This window comes from Lepisma saccharinum, chromosome 27 (genome assembly GCF_977018435.1).
Source record: "Lepisma saccharinum chromosome 27, izLepSacc3.1, whole genome shotgun sequence".
Classification (NCBI taxonomy): domain Eukaryota; kingdom Metazoa; phylum Arthropoda; class Insecta; order Zygentoma; family Lepismatidae; genus Lepisma; species Lepisma saccharinum.
The window spans coordinates 34696208-34715839 of NC_139255.1; the positions used below are offsets into that span (position 1 = coordinate 34696208).

Consider the following 19632-nt stretch of genomic DNA (forward strand, 5'->3'; position numbering starts at 1 on the left):
TATGGAATGCTGCACAACAGAAAATAAGCACTTTTGATGTAATAAAGTAGCCTTTTGTGCGAAGCGACAACATTATGCCGTTGTTTCCATTATGAACCTGCAGATGGCGCGAGTGTCGAAAGTCACGCGGTCTCGCGAGAGGAAGAAGTGTTTCCAAACGTGCCTTTTTTTACCAGATTTTTTTTTGATTTTTTTACTATGCTTACCTAACCTAACCCAACCTAACCTAACCTTGCCGGAAATGGTTCGTGGGGCTAACGTGAATGGTTTTTGGGGCTATCCGTCAATGGTTTGTGTTGACATAATGAACACGAAAGTAGGTATTTTTCGGTTAAGAAGATTGCAACACTGCATGCCCACTCCAAATCGACAAAACACAAGCACGACGCGTGATGATCCACAGCTGTGCGCGAAATGTTCTATGTTCCGCAACGGAAGAAAGGACCCAAAAGAATTACTCGTAATGTGAAAAATCGAAGTTATTCGTGTAAAAAGCATAATGGCACCTTGAAATAGGTTCCGCAATACACAATTGGTAAGTCCGAACCATTTGAAACTGAAAATATGCGTCAGAAATGTGTCTCCGATATAACAGACATTTACCTTTAATAGCTATATAAATACAGTCAACACGCCAGCAATGTTATGTAACTTGCTGTTTGAGTTGCTGTTTTTAAGTCCACTTTATGCACAGTAAGGCTAATCGGGACTGGACTTACAGTTTAAAGTGGGATCCGAACCACTTGTGCCTCCACCGGGTATCGAACCCGGGACCCCTTGATTACAAGACAATGACGCTACCACTGCGCCATGGGGGAGGCCCTGAATGTTATGTAACTTTTATTTATTTTGTCAGCTTCAGTGAAGTGGAACTTGACTGACCCCAACAAGTGCAAAGTGACTTCCAAAGGAACTGAATTTATGGGAACGGTCTATGAAACACCATCCGGAAGAACTTGCCAGTCCTGGACAGTTGTGAAACCAGTTCACAAGGTATTAGTAACTTGATATTTTAGTTCTTTCTGTCTTATGAGGTTATTTGCACGATAGGAATAAAGAGATCAAGAAGAGATGCTATGTTTTGTAGGGTTTTGAAACAGTGAACTTAGCTCCAGAGGGTACTTCTCTAACTACTACCACTAAACCACTAAAATCTTAGTATAAATTACACACACATACGTACACTACATACAAAGGCAAAATAAATTATAACCCGAAGGACGATACAGTATCAGGAGTGAAGATTCCCTTCAGTCCTCTCTAAATACCAACTTTTATACAACATAAATTTCATTTATTTTTTGTTATTCAGTGCCGCTTTCTGCCACTTTTGGGTAATTGCGACGATGAGTGATGACATGATGAAGGGACACTCATGAAGTACACTCATGTCCAGGGAGGTACGCCATTCCCTTTCCTTTGGCCTCCACTCTTTATTCTGGTGCAATTAGAACCATGACCCTGTCACCCCTGTCGCTTGGACATTCGATATTAAAGTAGAGTGACTATAATATTTTGACCCCAAAACGGGACATCCCAAGGAGATCGATTAGGCCTAATTATAAAATTATTATTATTATTAACGTATTGTCATTATTTATTAAAGGATGGATCACATAAATGATACATCATAAACAATAAATGAAATATTATCTCCCGGTATGACTTACACAGCGTTTCTCGTCCTTTGTGATCAACCTTTGATGTTAGTGCTGAAGTTGAGTAATGCCAGAAGTATTTAGTAGAAGAACCAACCTTCTTGAGAACAGCTTTTTTTTTCATCAATCGTTTATAAATCTCACCGAAAACCCTACCTACCCCACATTTCAGACACACAACTCTAGATTTTGCTTCTGAGGTTGTGCCAAGACTTAGGAACTTTAAATTCTTGTTGCAATTCCGTAAAGAAACTGCATGCTTATTCACTGCTCTACAAATAACGTTTTGCAAAACAATACACGTCTTCTTTTTAGCATCAAACTTAGACTTGGTTTTCAAGATAACTCCTAAACTTTTATGAAACGGGACAAATAGTGGATTCTTAATAACATGGACCGGGCCACGGCTCTGAAACGGGACAAATAGTGGATTCTTAATAACATGGACCGGGCCACGGCTCTGAAACGGGACTGTCCAGGTTAAAACGGGACGTATGGTCACCCTATATTAAAGCCACTCAGCATGAAATAGGGACGGTATCAAGTCGAGACGATACAAGACCTTGAGGTGGCTGTGTCTCGTCTCGAGTATCTAAATATATACGGGGTGGACCATTTAAGTTGTTAACTCGAAATATCTTACGAACGAAGCGTTATCGAAAGAAATGTTTCAAATAAAAGTTAATTGACTTGAAGGTGAGAATGCCATTATGCATGTTTCAGTAGGTGGCCATTTTGAAGGTCATTTGATGCTCACACTTTTTTAAAAAAAATGGAAACCTATTTTTTTTGTTTAATATTTTATTCCTCGTACAAAAATAAACAACTTTTTTAGAAACATTCATTGCGTAGTTTCACATATATTTGACAAATAACAACTTTCCTTAATAAAGTTTTTTCCTATTTGACAAGTCGTCTCGATGCTACAAGCCAACAAAAAACGGAACTTCGCTGAACGTATGCACCTACGCAGCACAAGCCTACAATTACTACTGACGGATTGACTTTACAATTACAATGGTCAAAATATACGACTTATCTATAAATAAATCAGGTAGATTTTCGCCTCTTATGTCTGAAGAAGTTATACAGTGAAGTAAATTTCTTCGGATATTTTCTTCAATATCATACCTAAGTCTTGAAGGGGGTCGTCTCGTTCTCGTCTTGTTCTCGTCTCGTTTTTTACAGACAGTCTCGGTCTCGATCGATACCATCCCTAACATGAGATACCAAATCCTGACACCACCATTGGCTTCATCTCATACTTAGTAGCTGTCTAGTCTATGAATTCACTTTTCTACGCTTTCCCCACAATTCCTCCTAATAGCCTCCTAAGTCCGAGGCTCATGAACCCTTGAACCAATAGGCTTGGTCCAGTTTCCATGGTGAGGGAAAATTCTTGTGGTATTCTACGTTGCCAAAAATCATTCCTAACAGCAAAAGTTTCCGAAACAGGTGCCAAAAGGCACCCCCAACATGGCCAAGGCACGGCTAAGCCTACCGGTCAACGCCGGGTAGCAAACGAATGGGTCTCCGATCCCTGAACTAAGAGCCAGTGTTGCCACAATATGAGAGCACAATTTCCCTTTTTGGACCAATTTTTCCCTTCACCTAAGCAAATTATATAATAATAAAAAGTAGTAGCAGCAGCATCATTAGTGGTGGTGCTGGAAGCAGTAGTAGTATGTAGTTAAGTATTCCGTTGAATAAAAAATATTTTTAAAAAAAATTCATATTTCAGTTTCATCACTTCCTGACCGTATGTTTCATTTGATTTGATTTCATTGATTTAGTCTATTTTACTTCTAGTTTTGTGCCTCTTGGCTAATTTGCGAAGATGGAGATGAGTGATGAAATGATGAAATTGATGAATGGACATTCACAAACAACCAAGCCCGAGCGGGATTCGAACCCGAGACCCTTTGCGTCGCAGCGCAATGTGCTAACCACTCGGCCACAGGGTCCGGGGACCGTAGGTTTGAATCCCATTCAGGAATCCATTTAATTGTTAATCCTCATTCTTACCATTTATCCAAAGATGCATAAAATCAACTTACAATAAATTTAAAGGAGCAGAAACATGTAGGCATAGCAAAATAAATAACATAAAAATGTGGCGATGAAATTCGAAATTAACATAAACTGTAATAATGTACAAGGGTCGTTCAAGGTGGACCGGGATTTTCGTACGTAAAAAATCGATGAATAGCCGGATCATGATGAAACGTGCGGGTGACGTAATGTATTCCTTCGCGAGTAACTAGCGCCCGGCATGGCGTATTTCGCGCATGCGCAGCAGTTGCAGCGAACATGGCGGCAAGCAGTGTGTCTGTGGCTGTGGAGCAGCGGTGTGTAATCAAATTTCTCGTGAAGGAGAAAGTGAAACCAGCTGAGATTTTCAGATGATTGCAAGTACAGTATGGTGAACAAACGATGTCGCGGACAAGAGTGTACGAATGGTGTGAGCAGTTTTGCGAAGGACGGGAGCTGGTGACAAATGAAGCGCATGGACACATTCGCCCTACTGCAGTCACACCAGTGAATATCGCACGTGTTGAGCAAATGATTCTTGAGAACCGGCGAGTAACAGTGCGGGATATTGCTGCCGAGGTGAATATCAGTGTCGGGAGTGTTGAGACAATCATTCACGACCACTTACGCTTCCGCAAAATCTGTGCAAGGTGGGTTCCCCGCCAGCTGACATTCGATCAGAAGTGGACACGCAGGACGGTCTGTGAACAGCTTCTGAATCGGTTTCGAGCAGAAGGTGATGAATTGTTGCAATCCATCATCACGTGTGATGAAACATGGTTGCACAATTCAACCCCAGAGACCAAAAGACGCAGCATGGAGTGGCGGCATAAAGGTTCCCCGCCCCCCCAAGAAAAGCAAAACGCAGCCGTCCGCTGGAAAGATCATGGCAAGTGTCTTCTGGGACATGAAGGGCGTTATCCATGTGGATTTTCTGGACAAAGGAAGCAGGATTAATGCCCAGTATTACTCCACATTGTTGAGTGGTGCTGTACGAAAGTCCATTCGCAAGAAAAGACCTGGGATGTTGTCTGGAAATGTCATTTTCTCCATGACAATGCCCGCCCTCACACGGCCAATGCGACAACAACAACTCTGGCCGACATGCGCTGGGAAGTTCTGCCCCATCCCCCCTACAGTCCGGATTTAGCCCCCAGTGATTATCATTTGTTTTCACCCCTTAAAGACCATCTGGGAGGGAAGAAATTCACGACAGACGAAGCACTGAGGAGCGATGTCATCCAGTGTCTACGACAACAACCAAGTTCTTTCTACGCCAAAAGAATTCGGGAGCTGCCAGAACGATGACAACGGTGCCTCGGCGCGCACGGAGAATACTTTGAAAACTGACATAGTTTGTTGTTTCTTCTGCTACCTATTTCCTCTGCAGAAATAAAAGTCCCGATCAACCTTGAACGACCCTTGTAGTCAGATGACCTTAAAATTTCCCTGCAATTGTGGTATTTTTAATCGAAATTCCCTTTTCCTTTTGGCTAAAATTTCGGTCCGAATTTCCCTGCAAAAGGGAAATTTCCCTTTGTGTGGCAACACTGCTACGAGCGAAGGGTGCATGTTGACAGCAGAAGGTGTCATTTACGACTGAGGAAAATCATGTGTGTGGCAACCCCGCTTTTTGCACTTCGAAATTCCCACATCTGAGTTTGTTCTTTGATCGTGCAGGCTTCAACTTCGTTACTAAACCACGGAAGTCATGCATATATTCAGAGAGGGCAGATATGAAGGAACAAACAACTGAGAGAACACTATTCATTTACTTTCTCTCTCGCTGCAGCCTTTGGAAAGCGTCACAGATGACAAATTCCCGGAGGGTTCCAAAGCGGCGGCATGGAATTTCTGCCGCAACCCAACGACTGAGGAAAGCGGTCCATGGTGTTATACCCTCGACCCTAAGGTCAGATTCGAGTACTGCGATGTTCCATTTTGCAAGTTCACAGGTATGTGGTCATTACATTTGCATGTTTTGAAAAGTGTACCGCACATTGATTAAAGATCGCAGATAGTGATTGGCTACTCGAGTGAAAATATTTTAAATGTTATAACAATTAATCATACCAAATATCTTGCTTTTATCAAGAGTCAGTTTTTCGAACAGTTCTTTTCAAAACGCACAAGACGCCAAAAGAAAAAAATAATCATTTAGCCACTTAGCTATCGGCGAGACCAAAGTTAATTTACATCAAGAAATAAATTGGATGCCATTTCCACTATTACATTTCGAAAGACATATCCAGTAACTCCTCTCTGCAAGGGGCACGCCCCTGAAAACGCTGTCTGCTATCTCATTTTTGATTCCTCTTTAAGCATAAAGGCTAAAATGAGACCCCGAACCAATGTGTAATTTGTATCCATTGAGAATCGACTCGTGTATATCCTGATTACAAAATGGTAGCGTTATCTTTACCCTACATTCAATATACAGGGTGTCATTTTAATGGCGCTCACGGACCACAGATTCGTATAGAGGACATCGAAACAAACAACTTTTTTCAGTAACATTTTTCTCATTGGTGCGTCGATTCGACGCTCTAGCCGTTCAAAGAAGACCGTCTTGCCGCCTAGATGCTGGCAACCCAACACAACATTTGATCGTATCTGTGACGTCATTTCCTGCGGAGAAACCACTCACGGCAGGGTTGCAAGGAAAACACAAATTTTCTGAAAAATGACAAACTCCCAACCACATTATTAGCTGTAAAACGAAGCGAGAAACGCCTCCAGTAGACCGAACAGCATAGCCTACCGGCCAGAAGATCAGCAGTCATCTCAGGGGAAGGGGGAAGTGAACCAACGATATGAGAAATTGTGAAAAACGTATTCAAAATGAAGTGTCAATATCGGATTTTGTTTCAGCCTACATGTCAAATATCAACAATAATAAATTTTATTGGACTTAAAGCTTACATGTGGCTGCTTATTTCGGGCCTCAACCGCGCTATATTGTCAGTCTGGTACCATTGCTGTTTCAATAATTCCATATAAATTCAACCAATCTTTCACCTTTTTCCTCTCCATTTTTTTTAAAAATTTAACCATTTGGAGTCTGTCACCCCCATAATACTCACCATACGCTACTAAGCACATGCACTTCAATGAAAAAAAATCAATTTCTCTCCACATCCAATCCTCGTGACACATCATCCAGATCAAATTTCAAAACACCGACAGCCGGACACCGGATGCTCAGACGTGATTTATCTCTGGCTCACAGAATGTGTAATCTCTCCTATATATAAAAATGGATGTATGTGTGCATGTGTGTGTGTGTGTTTGTATCGGCATAATTCTCGAACGCCTGGAGCGATTTCAACCAAACTTCGTGCACGTATCACTTGCAATCTGGAAAGAAATACTGTGGGGGTAAGACACCCCTGGCACCCCTAGGGGTGGGGGTGGGAAGGGGTGACATGTAACAATAATCGAAAACGACCGATATTAGTGTGGAATCCATAGTTTTCGGGGTCGCTAAGGTGAATAGTCACACTCCCAATGCCGTTCAACTCCAAGTTCATTTTACACTATAGTAAGAATTCATTATTTTCCTGTCTAATAGACGATTGGGATAAATAAATACCCGGGCAACGCCGGGCAATCAGCTAGTCGTTAAATAAAACTTCTGACTCGGCGCGTAATATTACCGCTATCCTACTGGGTGTACTCATATAGGTTATAGAATAAACATATCAATAACTCTGGGCATGAAATTTAGCTCCACTGCATCCCTTCTGAAATATTTTTTCTAAACATGCCAGACTGGGAAATCACGAAGAATCGTAATTTACGATTTAATTAAGAAGGGTTTCGCCATCCAAAGGCCGAGGGGCTCTATTCCATGATGTAATATTCTTACCCCATCATCCTGCTTAATGCTCATGTAAATAACCTACACGATAGGCACGTATCCAAGGGGGGGCATAGGGGGCTCGAGCCCACCGAAAGTTTTCGTTACACTAGATAAAATAGGGTGTGGTGTGAAATAAAATAATGTGACGATAGTTTAAGGAGAGAAATAATTATCGAGGCAAGACGGAGAATTGTTAATAGTACGTATCCTAGGTGTGGATCAGGGGACTCAAGCCTCCTTTAGGATTTTTTTCTGTTTACGCAAGATAAAATTGAGTTTTTGGCTTCTTGAATAATGTTATGATAATTTGAAAGAAATAATTATCGAGACATGACGGAGAATGTTCTATAACCAGTGGCGGCAATTGAGTTCCAAAACTGGGGGGGAGGTGATTACCAAAACTGCGGGGGGTGGGGAAAGGACAGTTTACTTTTCCTTGGTAGATAAGATTTACATAGTTCGGGAGGCAAAAGTGACAAGAAAGTGTGGGGGAAACTGCCCCACTCGCCCTCCTAATCGCCGCCGCTGTCTATAACCCTATTATTGTTAATAGCACGTATCCAAGGGGACTGGATTACCCCCCCCCCAGGAAATTTTTCAGTTTACACTACATAAAATTAGGTTTTTGTCTACTTGAACAATGTGACGATAATTTAAGGAGAGAAATAATTATCAAGGCAAGACCGAGAATTTTCTATAACCCCTATTGTTGATAATATTGCACGTAAACGTTTCTAGGGCTTTCGGTATTGTCACAGCGAACTTGAACACTATGTAAAGACTTGTCAGCTGCACAACACAGGTAGCGCTACAAGTAGGGCGATTCGTTGTAATTTTTAATCTCAGGAAAGCGCGAGAAGGAATGTTCTTGAATAAGAGGAGTCGAACTACTGGCAATATTAACGAGTCGCTTTATCTGCGGAACGTTCTAGGATATAATGAGGCTATAAATACGCGGCTTCAATTTCCTGGTTGATCTGAACAACATAATCGGTTAATGAGACTTCAGAGGTAAGTGTGACAGTTCATACAGTCGATTAGTAATCAGTTAGTGTCCATTGGTTCCTTTATAAGATCCAGTGATTCGAATATGAAAAGGACTAAATACCGTAAAGTAACGAATTCTGCTACTAGTTCCAGCTCTGGTCCGAAGCTGAAGACATTGACGACAGCAGAACTTCTGGAGCCTCATTGTAGTGCTAGTTCAGGTCGAGGGGCGAAGAGATAGAAGCTCTCTCTCTCTCAGTACCGGGTATTGGAGCAGTTTATTAAAAGAGATATAAGCTGAACAGATCAATTGAAAATCAAAGTTTTGAGTGATGATTTAGTTGAGCCAGGACCAAATTTCGTGTATGCAGTCCGAGAATTTCATGGCATTAAAAATATACTTTAGTTTAAGCCTACTGGGTTCGACACACACTCAAACACTTAACTACCATGAAGGGACAACCGAAAATTTTATGAATGTCGAGAAGAGAAAGCAAGATGTTGCATATGTAGACATTTTAGCCGGAAATTGCAGGCTCTGGCAACCCGAATCAGGGCTCTGGCATACCGTGCCATTGCTCTATCAACTGAGCCTCAGAGCCATCCTTGACTTTGACTGATTTTTCGCTAAAATGTGTATGTCAAATCGTATGCATACTATTTTTTGGTGGTCAGTCCTCATTTTGCCATCTTGTCCTCTCTCTGACGTTTCTCTTTTAAGGGATACTGGGTCAAATAGGGTTATGACCTCACCAACCCTCCCTTGGGCACCTCACTGGAGATAAATGAGTAATCATTTGATCATATTAGGAGACGAAACATTAGATGTGTTGGGAACGGAAGGGTTTCCTTTGCTTCGTGCCGATATATGACAAGACTGCGGAAGCTGTGACAGACAATTTTGAACACTTGCGAGTGCTTAGGCCTGAATTTGAACAATTTGGCGGGTTTCGGCTGTTATAAGAGCTGCAAACATGGGATGACAAGATACATAATGCTCATAATGCTAAGCCTTGTCTACCAAGAGTAAGTAAACTTTCGTTGCACCCCCCCCCTCCCCCGTTTTAGAACCCAATTGCCACCACTGTCCTTAAACATAGTGAGGTTCTATCTATACCCCTTAAAAAGATGGTGTTCAGCCCCCCAGAAAGGAATTCCAGCATACGTGCCTGCTACACGATACATACTTAAAAACATTTACAGGGTAGCCACTCTAGGACCATGATAAAATGCAAGTATAATTCCCGGGTTTCAAGGCGAACTTCCCAAAAAATCAAGGGTACAAACAGATGTTTTCTCTATTTCAACGTTAGGTATTACAGCACACATACACACACGCAAATATGTGAACAATATAAAGGTCTGTGTGATTGCATCGTATCCAAAAATTCCAATTCAATTCAATTAAACGATATATATATATATATATATATATATATATATATATATATTTAAAGTAGACGGATTGAGGGAATTCTGTTATATTTTCCACGCAGCTTTTATTTCCTTCCTCGATAAAAAATAAAAACTGTGAGAAACTTGTCTCAGTGTACGAGGGCCACTATTTATATTTCGAGCCTTGGCAACACTGATTGAAGTTAGGCGCGATTTGACGTTTGCACGGAATCGTCTGGCATTATTGACCATAACGTACTTCAAATGTTTTGTCAATATCTTGATTTGTGTTGTTTATGTTGCCTTGGAGATTGCGCGACAACAATAGAATGGAATTAACTCGTGAACATTTTCGTGCGATGATTTTTTACGATTTTCGACGTGGATTATCAAGACAAGAGTGCATCGATCAACTTACTTCCACATTTGGCGATGAAGCCCCATCCTTTGCCACTGTGAAACGCTGGTATAACGAATTTAATCGTGGCCGCCATTCGCTCACCGACGAGATTCGCGAAGGTCGTCCAAAATCAGTTGTTGTTCAAGAAAACATTGATGCTGTTATAACGATAAAATCTTGCTAATTATCAGGTAAATCAATTAATCATCGTAATAAGCAATAATATGCATTGGATGGTGGCTGTTCACCGGGACTTGGACGGCAGAGTGCGAGGACTAGCCTGTTTCCCGAGAGAAGAGGCCGAGCCTCGGGTAAAGAAATATAAAAATACAACTTTATTACCAATGGTCAGATTCAACTGAAATTAAAGACAGCCCAGCAGCAGATTATCATCGACGAAATCCCCAAAGCAGAATTTGATAGGAGATAAATTAAGCCCGATATTAAAGGTTAAACAGCTAGACTGGATAACAATAGCTACAGACTCCCTGGCACTGTCTTCGGAACGAACGTGCAGGTTACAATAGGCCCGGTCTTAGGGTAACCTCTCTTCGAGGTGCTTTTGGAGAAGGGTCAAAGAACTCCAAATATACGGGCGAAGATAGCAGGGCAAGAGCCTACGACTTGAGGACAATTTGGCAACGCTAGGACAGAGAGGGTACCGTTACGAACCTTTTGAATCGCAAATAAATAGACGAGCGGAGAAGCGGAAGACACAGTTTTACTCAGATTTTCTTCGGCGTGTTATCGTACACAATCTTTCGCGAACCACCCGCGTAAAGTATCCGCTTTGTGTGTCGCACCGTTCCGTGTTGTGTTTATTTCGAACGTGGCTGTTTACTATCAAGATGGAGTAGAGACAGCGAAAGGCCCCGCTGGGAGGGGCGTCTGACCCAGTTGCCACCTATGAAGATGCAGGAAATCCAATCTTATCGCCAGGAAACCATCTATTGACCACGCCGATAAGCTTCCACATTTCCACCACGATGACTTCAGTCAGAGCCGACAAAGGTAAGCCGGAATGGACGTGAAAATGGATAAGCTTCGTTCGCCCCGTCGTGACATCCAATGAACTCGCTAATTACATTAAATATCTCGAAGTGACATTGCTTATTACGGTGATTAAATTGCACCAAACATCATTTTAACATGTAAAACCGTACAGCTTTTAATTATCCATTTATCCAAAGTATCTAACATTCAGATTGTACGACGCTATAAATTGTCAATATAATAATATAACAGTGATCCTGGTTAACCGCAAAAAAGTAACCATATAAAGATTAACATTCAATTACAACAACATAAAAGGAGTAGTGTTTTGTTGTACAAGTTAAGCTCCTACCGGAACATGGTTTTTCCGTAAATGCAAAAGTAAATGTCAAATTAAGAACAGTTTAATCAATGTAGCTAACTTTAAACATGCCGCCGAACTATTATTGTACTAATTACTCATGTTTTTTGGATTGCCGAGATATGAATGCGTGAGTGAATGTATGAGTGAAAAGGGCAATGATGTAATGTTTATGCATGTGCACTTTTATAGAAATTACAGTATATATAGAACTAACCCTGTGGTGTGATTTGTTCTACCCTATGTAATCTCTTGGGCTCCGACTGATGGCACTTACCCTGGGACAAAAGGTAAATAGGTTATTAATGATTGCCTTTTGTTTATTTGTTTAATTGTTTTGTGGGTTTGACATTACCATTGTAATGTAGAACCAGATCGACGTCAGGCACGTTAAATAAGTAGACGTCGCGTTACACTGTGCAAAACCTAATACTTCAAGATTGTCATGTGACATACTGTGAGATTGAGGCAACCATAGGCATTAGTTCCACCAGCATATATAAAATATTACATGATCATTTAGCTGTGAGAAAGGTATGTTCTCGTTGGATCCAACACAATTTGACAAAAACTCAAAAAGACGCTCGCGTCAATTGGTGCAAACAAATGCTCAATAAATACAATCGTGGTGCTTCAAAAGACGTATATAAGATTGTAACAGGTGACGAATCATGGATATATGCATATGAGCCGGAACGTAAACAGCAGTCGACTGTATGGGTGTTTCAAGATGAACCCAATCCAACAAAAGTTGTTCGCGCTCGAAGCACATCGAAACAAATGGTCGCCTGTTTTTTCGGGAAAACTGATCATGTGGCAACTGTGCCTTTAGAGGAACGTAGAACGGTCAACTCTGAATGGTACACAACAATTTGTTTGCCAGAGGTCTTCGGTCAAATACGGAAAACAAACAAACGCCGTCGGATCATTCTTCATCAAGACAATGCCAGCTGTCACACATCTCGTCTAACAACCGACTTTATGAACAGTCAAAAAAATGGAATTGATGGGTCATCCGCCGTACAGTCCTGATTTGGCACCCAATGACTTCTTCTTATTTCCCGAATGTCGAGAATAAATTGCGTGGACAACGATTTTCGTCGGCGGAAGACGCCGTAGATGCGTTCAAAAACCATATTATGGAGGTGTCTCAAGAAGATTGGAAAAACTGCTTTGACAAATGGTTCGAACGAATGCAAAAGTGTATTGACCATAAAGGAGAATACTTCGAAAACTAATAAAGCAGTTTTCAATGCCAAATTCCTGTTTTTTCATTGTTAGGCTCAAAATATAAATAGTGACCCTCGTATTTATAAATATGCATATGTTCAATGGGATTTGGTTTAATAAAACTTGCAATTTTTCAAGTGTATGAAGAAAAATTCAAGCAGAATTCACGCATAATTCCAGGAGCCAATAATTCACGCATAATTCCCGGAATTCAAGGAATTCCCGGTGAGTAGCCACGCTGATTTATAAGGCCTAAAAATCAAACAAAAAGGGGGAAAGAGGCAAAGAGAAAATAAATAGATAAAAAGAGAAAGAAAGGGAAATTAAGGAGAGACAGAAAGGAAGAAAAGTAATGCAACATAATGTAAAGAGAGAGGACAAAGAGGTAGACAGGGAAAAGAACAAAAAGGAAAGACGGAGAGAAAGTGAGAGAGAGAGAGAAGAGGAAGAAAGAATAAAGAGAAAAGAGAAGAGAAGGAAGAAAAGCGAGAGAGAGCGAAGAGGAAGAAAGAATAGAGAGAAGAAGAAAGAGTAGTGAGAAGAAGAAAGAGTAGTGAGAAGAACAAGAAAGAATAGAAAGAATAGAGAAGGAAAGGAAGAAAATCGGGAGAGATGAGCCACAAAGAAGATTGATAGAAGTAGTAAAAGAGAGGAGAAGAAAGTCAGACAAAAGGATAAGATAGAGAGAGGGAGAAATAAAGGAAGATGGAAATATAGAATAGAGGATAATGAAAAGCCAGAGAGAAAGTAAAAAGAAAAGAGGGAAAAGGAATATAAAAGAGAGAGGCGAAGGAAACGATAGAAAAGAGCAAGAAGGAAATAAAGAGAGAAAGAACGAAAGAAAGATAAATAAAATTTGTTACGTATAATATTCAGTTGTAGCCATGTTTCAGGTGGCGGGAGCGAGCTGTGGCCTTCGTTCGTTTGGCGACGTCGCTAGCGACATCTATCAAGAATGCAACCGAGGTATTTGCTTCCAGGCACAATTTGTTTCGTAGTTCCAAACTAGATGGCAGGCTATCGTCAATGATCAGTGACGCCAATCGCAATATATAATTGCTAACACTAGTTAAATTGAACGTTTTTATCACATTTAATTGGAAAGCTTTCGCAGGATGATCCGCTCCCGTGCAACAAAGCGTCTTATGAGCAGAGGTAGGAATTTTAGGTGCTGCACCTTAAATTTTTTTGTGTGAAAATGGGTAAAAAGTGACTCATCCCCAAAATAAGCACGTATTGAACTCGCCTCATGGTGTTTCGGTTGCACCTTTTTGCACCTTTTTCACAATCTCAGAACCTTTTCCACCTTTTCGCCCTTTTTGCATCTTTATCATTTTTTTTAATACAACTCGCGCGCTGTTTAACCCCACCCACATTCGAGGCACGGCTTCTTGGCACGCGATTCTTGTTTACCGCACAACAATGAATCGGCTTTCTTCAGTTCTTGGACGTTAATGTAGTAAGCGCGCGGACTTTAAACAGTGCCAACAATGACGCGTTACAATTGCTAGAAGTTGTGCTCTTCCTGTCCTATGCTGTATTGTTTATGAATTGTTGTAGGAATGCTGTTTTGTTTTCGTTTCCTTCTCCCATCTCAGCGAGCAAGGTAACTGCAGTCTGTGATCGACTGATCGATGCATCGGATTTGCTTGTTCACCATGCCAAAACATAAAGTAAATGTTGGGAAACTGCAGTACATTGTTAAACAGTTTAGCGGTGACGGCATTCAGAGTGATGAATCTGTTCTGAGGTGTGATGTGTGTGATATTTCTATTGCTGTTGATGACAAACACCAGCGCACTCGGGTTGTGCAGCATCTACAAAGTGGGAAGCACGTCAGGAATAAAGAACTACGAGATGGTAAAAGTGGGAAGCGACAGCAATTCATTGGTGAGGCGCTTGCATCTTCGAGTTCCAGAAATACAAATGAATTTTTCAGTGAGACAGCAAGGACATTTATAGCGTGTGGAATACCTCTTTCGAAACTTAACAATCCTGTCATGAAATCATATTTGCAAAAATATACTGGGAAGTCAGTTCCAGATGAGAGCACCTTAAGGAAATCTTACCTTCAACCTCGTTATGAAGCTAAAATCTCGCAGATCAGGCAAGTAGTAGCTGACCATCCAGTCTATTTTATACTAGATTAAACCACAGATAGGCAAAACAGGTACATTTTGAACGTTTCAGTAGCACCTCTCAATGGACATCAAGTGAAACCCATGCTTTTAAAAACTTATTTTCTCGGCAAAACAGATAATGCAAGTGTAATGCAAAGTTTCAATGATGCATGTTTCGTATTGTGGCCAGAGGGCGTAAAATATGATAGTGTGTGATTAGTTCTTACAGACCAAGCATCTTACATGTTAGCTGCATTTTCAAATCTGAAGAATATGTATCCTAACTTAAAACATGTGACCTGCATTGTTCATGCTTTGCATCGAGTTTGTGAAGCTCTTAAAGATGAATATACATACTGAACAAGGCTCCTTCTAGAATACAGAAGTACGTAGACATTACGAAACTTCCACTACCACCCTCTCCCATCCTCACTAGATGGGGTACATGGTTAAAATCTGCAGTGTTTATTTGCAACGAAATTTTTAGATTCTTTGCCTAGTGATTGATTCCTCAGCTGTAGAAAAAGCCAAGAAACTTGTACTTAAACAGGAATTGCAAGATGAACTCTATATTGTACATGGCTTCTCTTTCCTTACTACTGCAGTCACAAAACTGGAGGAGCAGTGTCCTGAAAAGGAAGCACAGTGGGCTGTTTTGATGGATGTGCAACGAGAACTGCAATGGGTCGGGAAAGAGAAGTTAGAACAAAGTTTAGCCAAAAACCCTGATGATCAAGAAGTTGCAACCAACAAGGATGTGGATTACCGGTTGAACACAAAATATGCACCACTTGTGTCTCTTGACGTTGAACGTTCTTTTTCAACTTACAAGTATCTGCTTAGTGACCGCAGATGTAGCCTCACTCAGAAGAACATAGAAATTTTGAATGTAATCTATTTTAACAGTTTTCTAGATGACTAATTCTAAGCAAGTAAGAAGAAGCATGTTTTCCTTTATGTCGCTTTCTAATGTATCAGAGAATTTTCTTTGCTTAGTTATATTAAACGATTTAAAACCAGATAATACTTTATGTGTTTATCCAGACAAGTTGAATCATATATGTATGCACTGCTTACAATAAATGTTACATCTGATAAATTAGCACCTATTTTAGCACCTTTTTTGTACAAAAATTGGCACCTTTTCTGCACCTTTATTAGCAAATTTTTGCACCTAAAATTCCTAGCTCTGCTTATGAGTTTAAATCTGTATGCGCAGATAGGCTAATCGAGACTGGTCCTATAGTTTAAAATGAGTGAAAGTAAATTAATATACTTAGACAAGAACAAACCAATTTTATATGTGGTAAAATTTACAAAACAAATTATATTCAAATTTTCTAGACTTCAAGAAGATTTATTTGGCATTAGAGCTAATACAGAACAGTAGATACATAGTGAACGATAGGGTATTGGCTAAGGCTGTTATTTTGTAAGCAAAGGGTCCTGGGTTCGAGGCACATTGCACAGTCCTTCCGATTTTAAACTGTATTTCCAGTTCCAATCATCATCATCCTTCGCCGTTTCCTGTCTCTGGCTGGGTCGGTATATAAGTCAAGCCTCTCATTTTTTCCTGGACTTCCACCACACCTCTCTTTCCACGGTGTTACAATCTTGTCCTCTTCTCATAACACTCCACTATCTGCTCTTTCCACTGCATTGTAAGCTCTTACTGGTAGTCTTTCTGCATCCATCCTCTTCATGTGTCCAAACCATCTCATCTGTGCCTGATCTATCCTGTCCTGAAGCTTCACCACATGTCTGTAGGATCTAATAATAATAATCCGTTGCGCAACAGCCCATGAGGGCCTAGGCGTACCTACCGACTGCCGGTCTCCCTCCCACGCTTTCCTTCGTCACCTCTAAGCGTGGAGATCTTCAACCAGTATTGGAATAGTCGGGGGGTCGGCCCGACGTATCCCCAGCCGTTATAGTAGGTCTCCGTGACCGGATTACGCTCACTCACTCGGAGCTCCCCAATTTCCTCACGATGGTGGGTTGCCACCGGCCCTATACGTAGGACGAATAAATTCCGACCAGAGCCGGAATCGAACCTACGTCGTCCCGCAGCGAACGATCTCAAGTCGAGTGAACGCCTTAACCCGCTCTCCTCATTCCTTATTCTATCCCTTCTTGTCTTCCCCAATATACTCCTTAAAAATTTCATCTCCACTGCCTGCATCTATCTTTTGTCTCTCTCTGTCATTGCCCAAGTCTCGGCTCCGTACTTCAGTCCCATTCATAGATCCAAATTTTGTATGTGGGACTGCCAGAAAGGGCGGTGGCAATTTTCCTCAACAAGGCGCCCAATTCTGAGCATTTGCGGGGGGGGGGGGGAAGGGCGCCGAATGTGCGTTTTCGGAAGGGCACTGGGATTTTGCCCGGTGTCCCGGTGGGCCTGTCCGGCATGTGCGTTATGCATCTGTGTAAGCCTATATTAAGTATTACATGTTTACAGTTAAGAAGGGAAATATTTGTGTGTTTTTATGTGTTATGGTGTATTTAATAATACCCTACTTACATGATCAGAACTTGAAAATCAGCTACAAGTTAACAAAAAAAATGCAGAAAATGAAGGGTGTTTCATAAAGTGCGAAGGTTTTAATTCGCTTGTCATTTTTTTTTATTTGAAGGTTGGCAACACTGTTCTTATCATTTTCGTTATCTCTTATCATTCCGATTATTAACTGAGCAATTGTTTTTTTTGTTCAGATGTTCAGTTGAGTTGCCATGGAGCGGTTCACTATCGAGCATCGCGTCATTAGTTTGAAAACACATTACAGAAACGGGGAGTGCTGTGCGGTAGCTATGCATTGTTTGCTTAAAGGCTGTTTATTCCTGGCACCCCGACAACAATAGAATAGTACGAGAAATCGCACATTCGCGGTTTCCAGTTCTTCCAGAGCAGGTCACTCCCCGTTTCTGTAATGTGTCTTCAAAATAACGACGCGTTGCTTGGTAGTGATCCGGTAGTAGTGTAATTGGAGTCGTTCAACGCCATACTTGGTACGATTAATTTAAGCACAGTGGTAAACCTATTTTGACGATGTTTTTGTCGATTTTATAGTATTGCAACTCTGTGATTTTTTCATCTCATACTTGGTACGAGGCCCCTATTATTTTTATTAATTTAAGCACAGTGGTAAACCTATTTTGACGATGTTTTTGTCGATTTTATAGTATTGCAACTCTGTGATTTTTCATCTCATACTTCGTACGAGTGTCGTAATTTCTTTCGAGTTAAATTACGTAACACCCACACCCACCCACCCACACACATTTACTTCCGGTCAACTTCCGGTCTACTTCCGGTTTACTTGACAGACACCTGTGGGTTTTTTCCAGTTTTTTTAACTATATAGTTTTATTAAGTATATAGTTTTTGATTTGAGCCCCAAAAAATTATAAGTAGTGGTGATAAGGTTCCTTCAAAATAATACTTGGTACGAGGCCTATTATATTTATTAATTTAAGCACAGTGGTAAACCTATTTTGACGATCTTTTTGTCGATTTTGTAGTATTGCAACTCTGTGATTCTTCATCTCATACTTCGTACGAGTGTCATAATTTTTTTCGTAACATTGTGATGACCCATATTAAGCTCTCTTGTATTGTATTTTTATAAGGGTAAATTATTGAATCATGTTATGCATGTTAGTCATAGATGGGGCACGAGCGATCACCCCCCCCCCAAAATCTAACAATTTCATAGTGAGCTCTCTTAGTGTAATTTAACTAAAAATCATGATTTTAGCTGATTTTCCAAGTGTAAAGAACTGAAAATTTGTTTTACGCAAGAGCTTAAATTTCAATTTCCCCTATGACATCCAATTTTTTAAAATTTCACTTTTTTTCAAATAACTAAAGCGAAATCTATTACTTTTTTTAACTGTAAAAAATAATTGTCTCTCATGAGTCAATTTTAAAAATTTTTGCAAAATACCCCAGTATACATTCGGTCTATTTATATCTGGACCGAAGATACCGTACTTGCATATTCTCATATCCTCCAGTGTTATGATATTGTTTGTGCTTGTAACTAATCGGTAACATCATGGCGGTACAAGAAATATACAAGTTTAAGATATTCTAGTAATATTTTGGGCCCTAACAATTAGCTACGTGAACTCGAGAGCGCTCTGTCATATGTCTTTTTTTTTTCTTTTTTTTATTGTCTCATTCTGATATACAAGTTATGGAATTACATTGTTTTTGACATAAGTGTAGTACTGCTATTACAATTCGTATTTCTATCTGGTTAACCTTTACATTTTTGTTTGACCTAAATTAAGTATAAAGCACTAATAAGAAATTTGCATACCATTTCTTCCTTGCTTGGAGAGGAATTTTTTCATATTGTTCTTGCAAGAAGATACTGAATTGTTTCTTAAAACTGCTCTCGTCATTGTGAAATATATATAATAAGTATTCTGTTATCAACCATTGTACTGCTCGTTATTTTGTTGGTGGATAAAAATTGAAAGCAGGAAAAACTATATCTGTATCCGTAAACTTTGTTAATGAGGTGCGGCATATACGACTGAGCATTGTTCGCAATTTGTTCCACGCCGTGGAGGAGTTGCGACACTTGGTT

At 40.4% G+C, this 19632-nt stretch overlaps 1 protein-coding gene and 1 non-coding gene across 4 annotated transcripts in view; one reads left to right on the plus strand and one right to left on the minus strand.

The window, feature by feature from the left end:
- The window catches only part of LOC145980090 (uncharacterized), a 96574-nt gene that overhangs the window by 992 nt on the left and 75950 nt on the right, over positions 1 to 19632 (plus strand). For all 3 annotated transcript variants that reach the window (XM_083113088.1, XM_083113090.1, XM_083113089.1), the window contains exons 2-3: positions 857 to 993; positions 5482 to 5644. In XM_083113088.1, the coding sequence (XP_082969214.1) occupies positions 857 to 993; positions 5482 to 5644 (300 nt within the window). The remainder of the gene's footprint in view (positions 1 to 856; positions 994 to 5481; positions 5645 to 19632) is intronic.
- TRNAT-UGU (transfer RNA threonine (anticodon UGU)) lies at positions 747 to 821 on the minus strand. Its single transcript has one exon. It is a non-coding gene; the product is annotated as a tRNA-Thr (tRNA).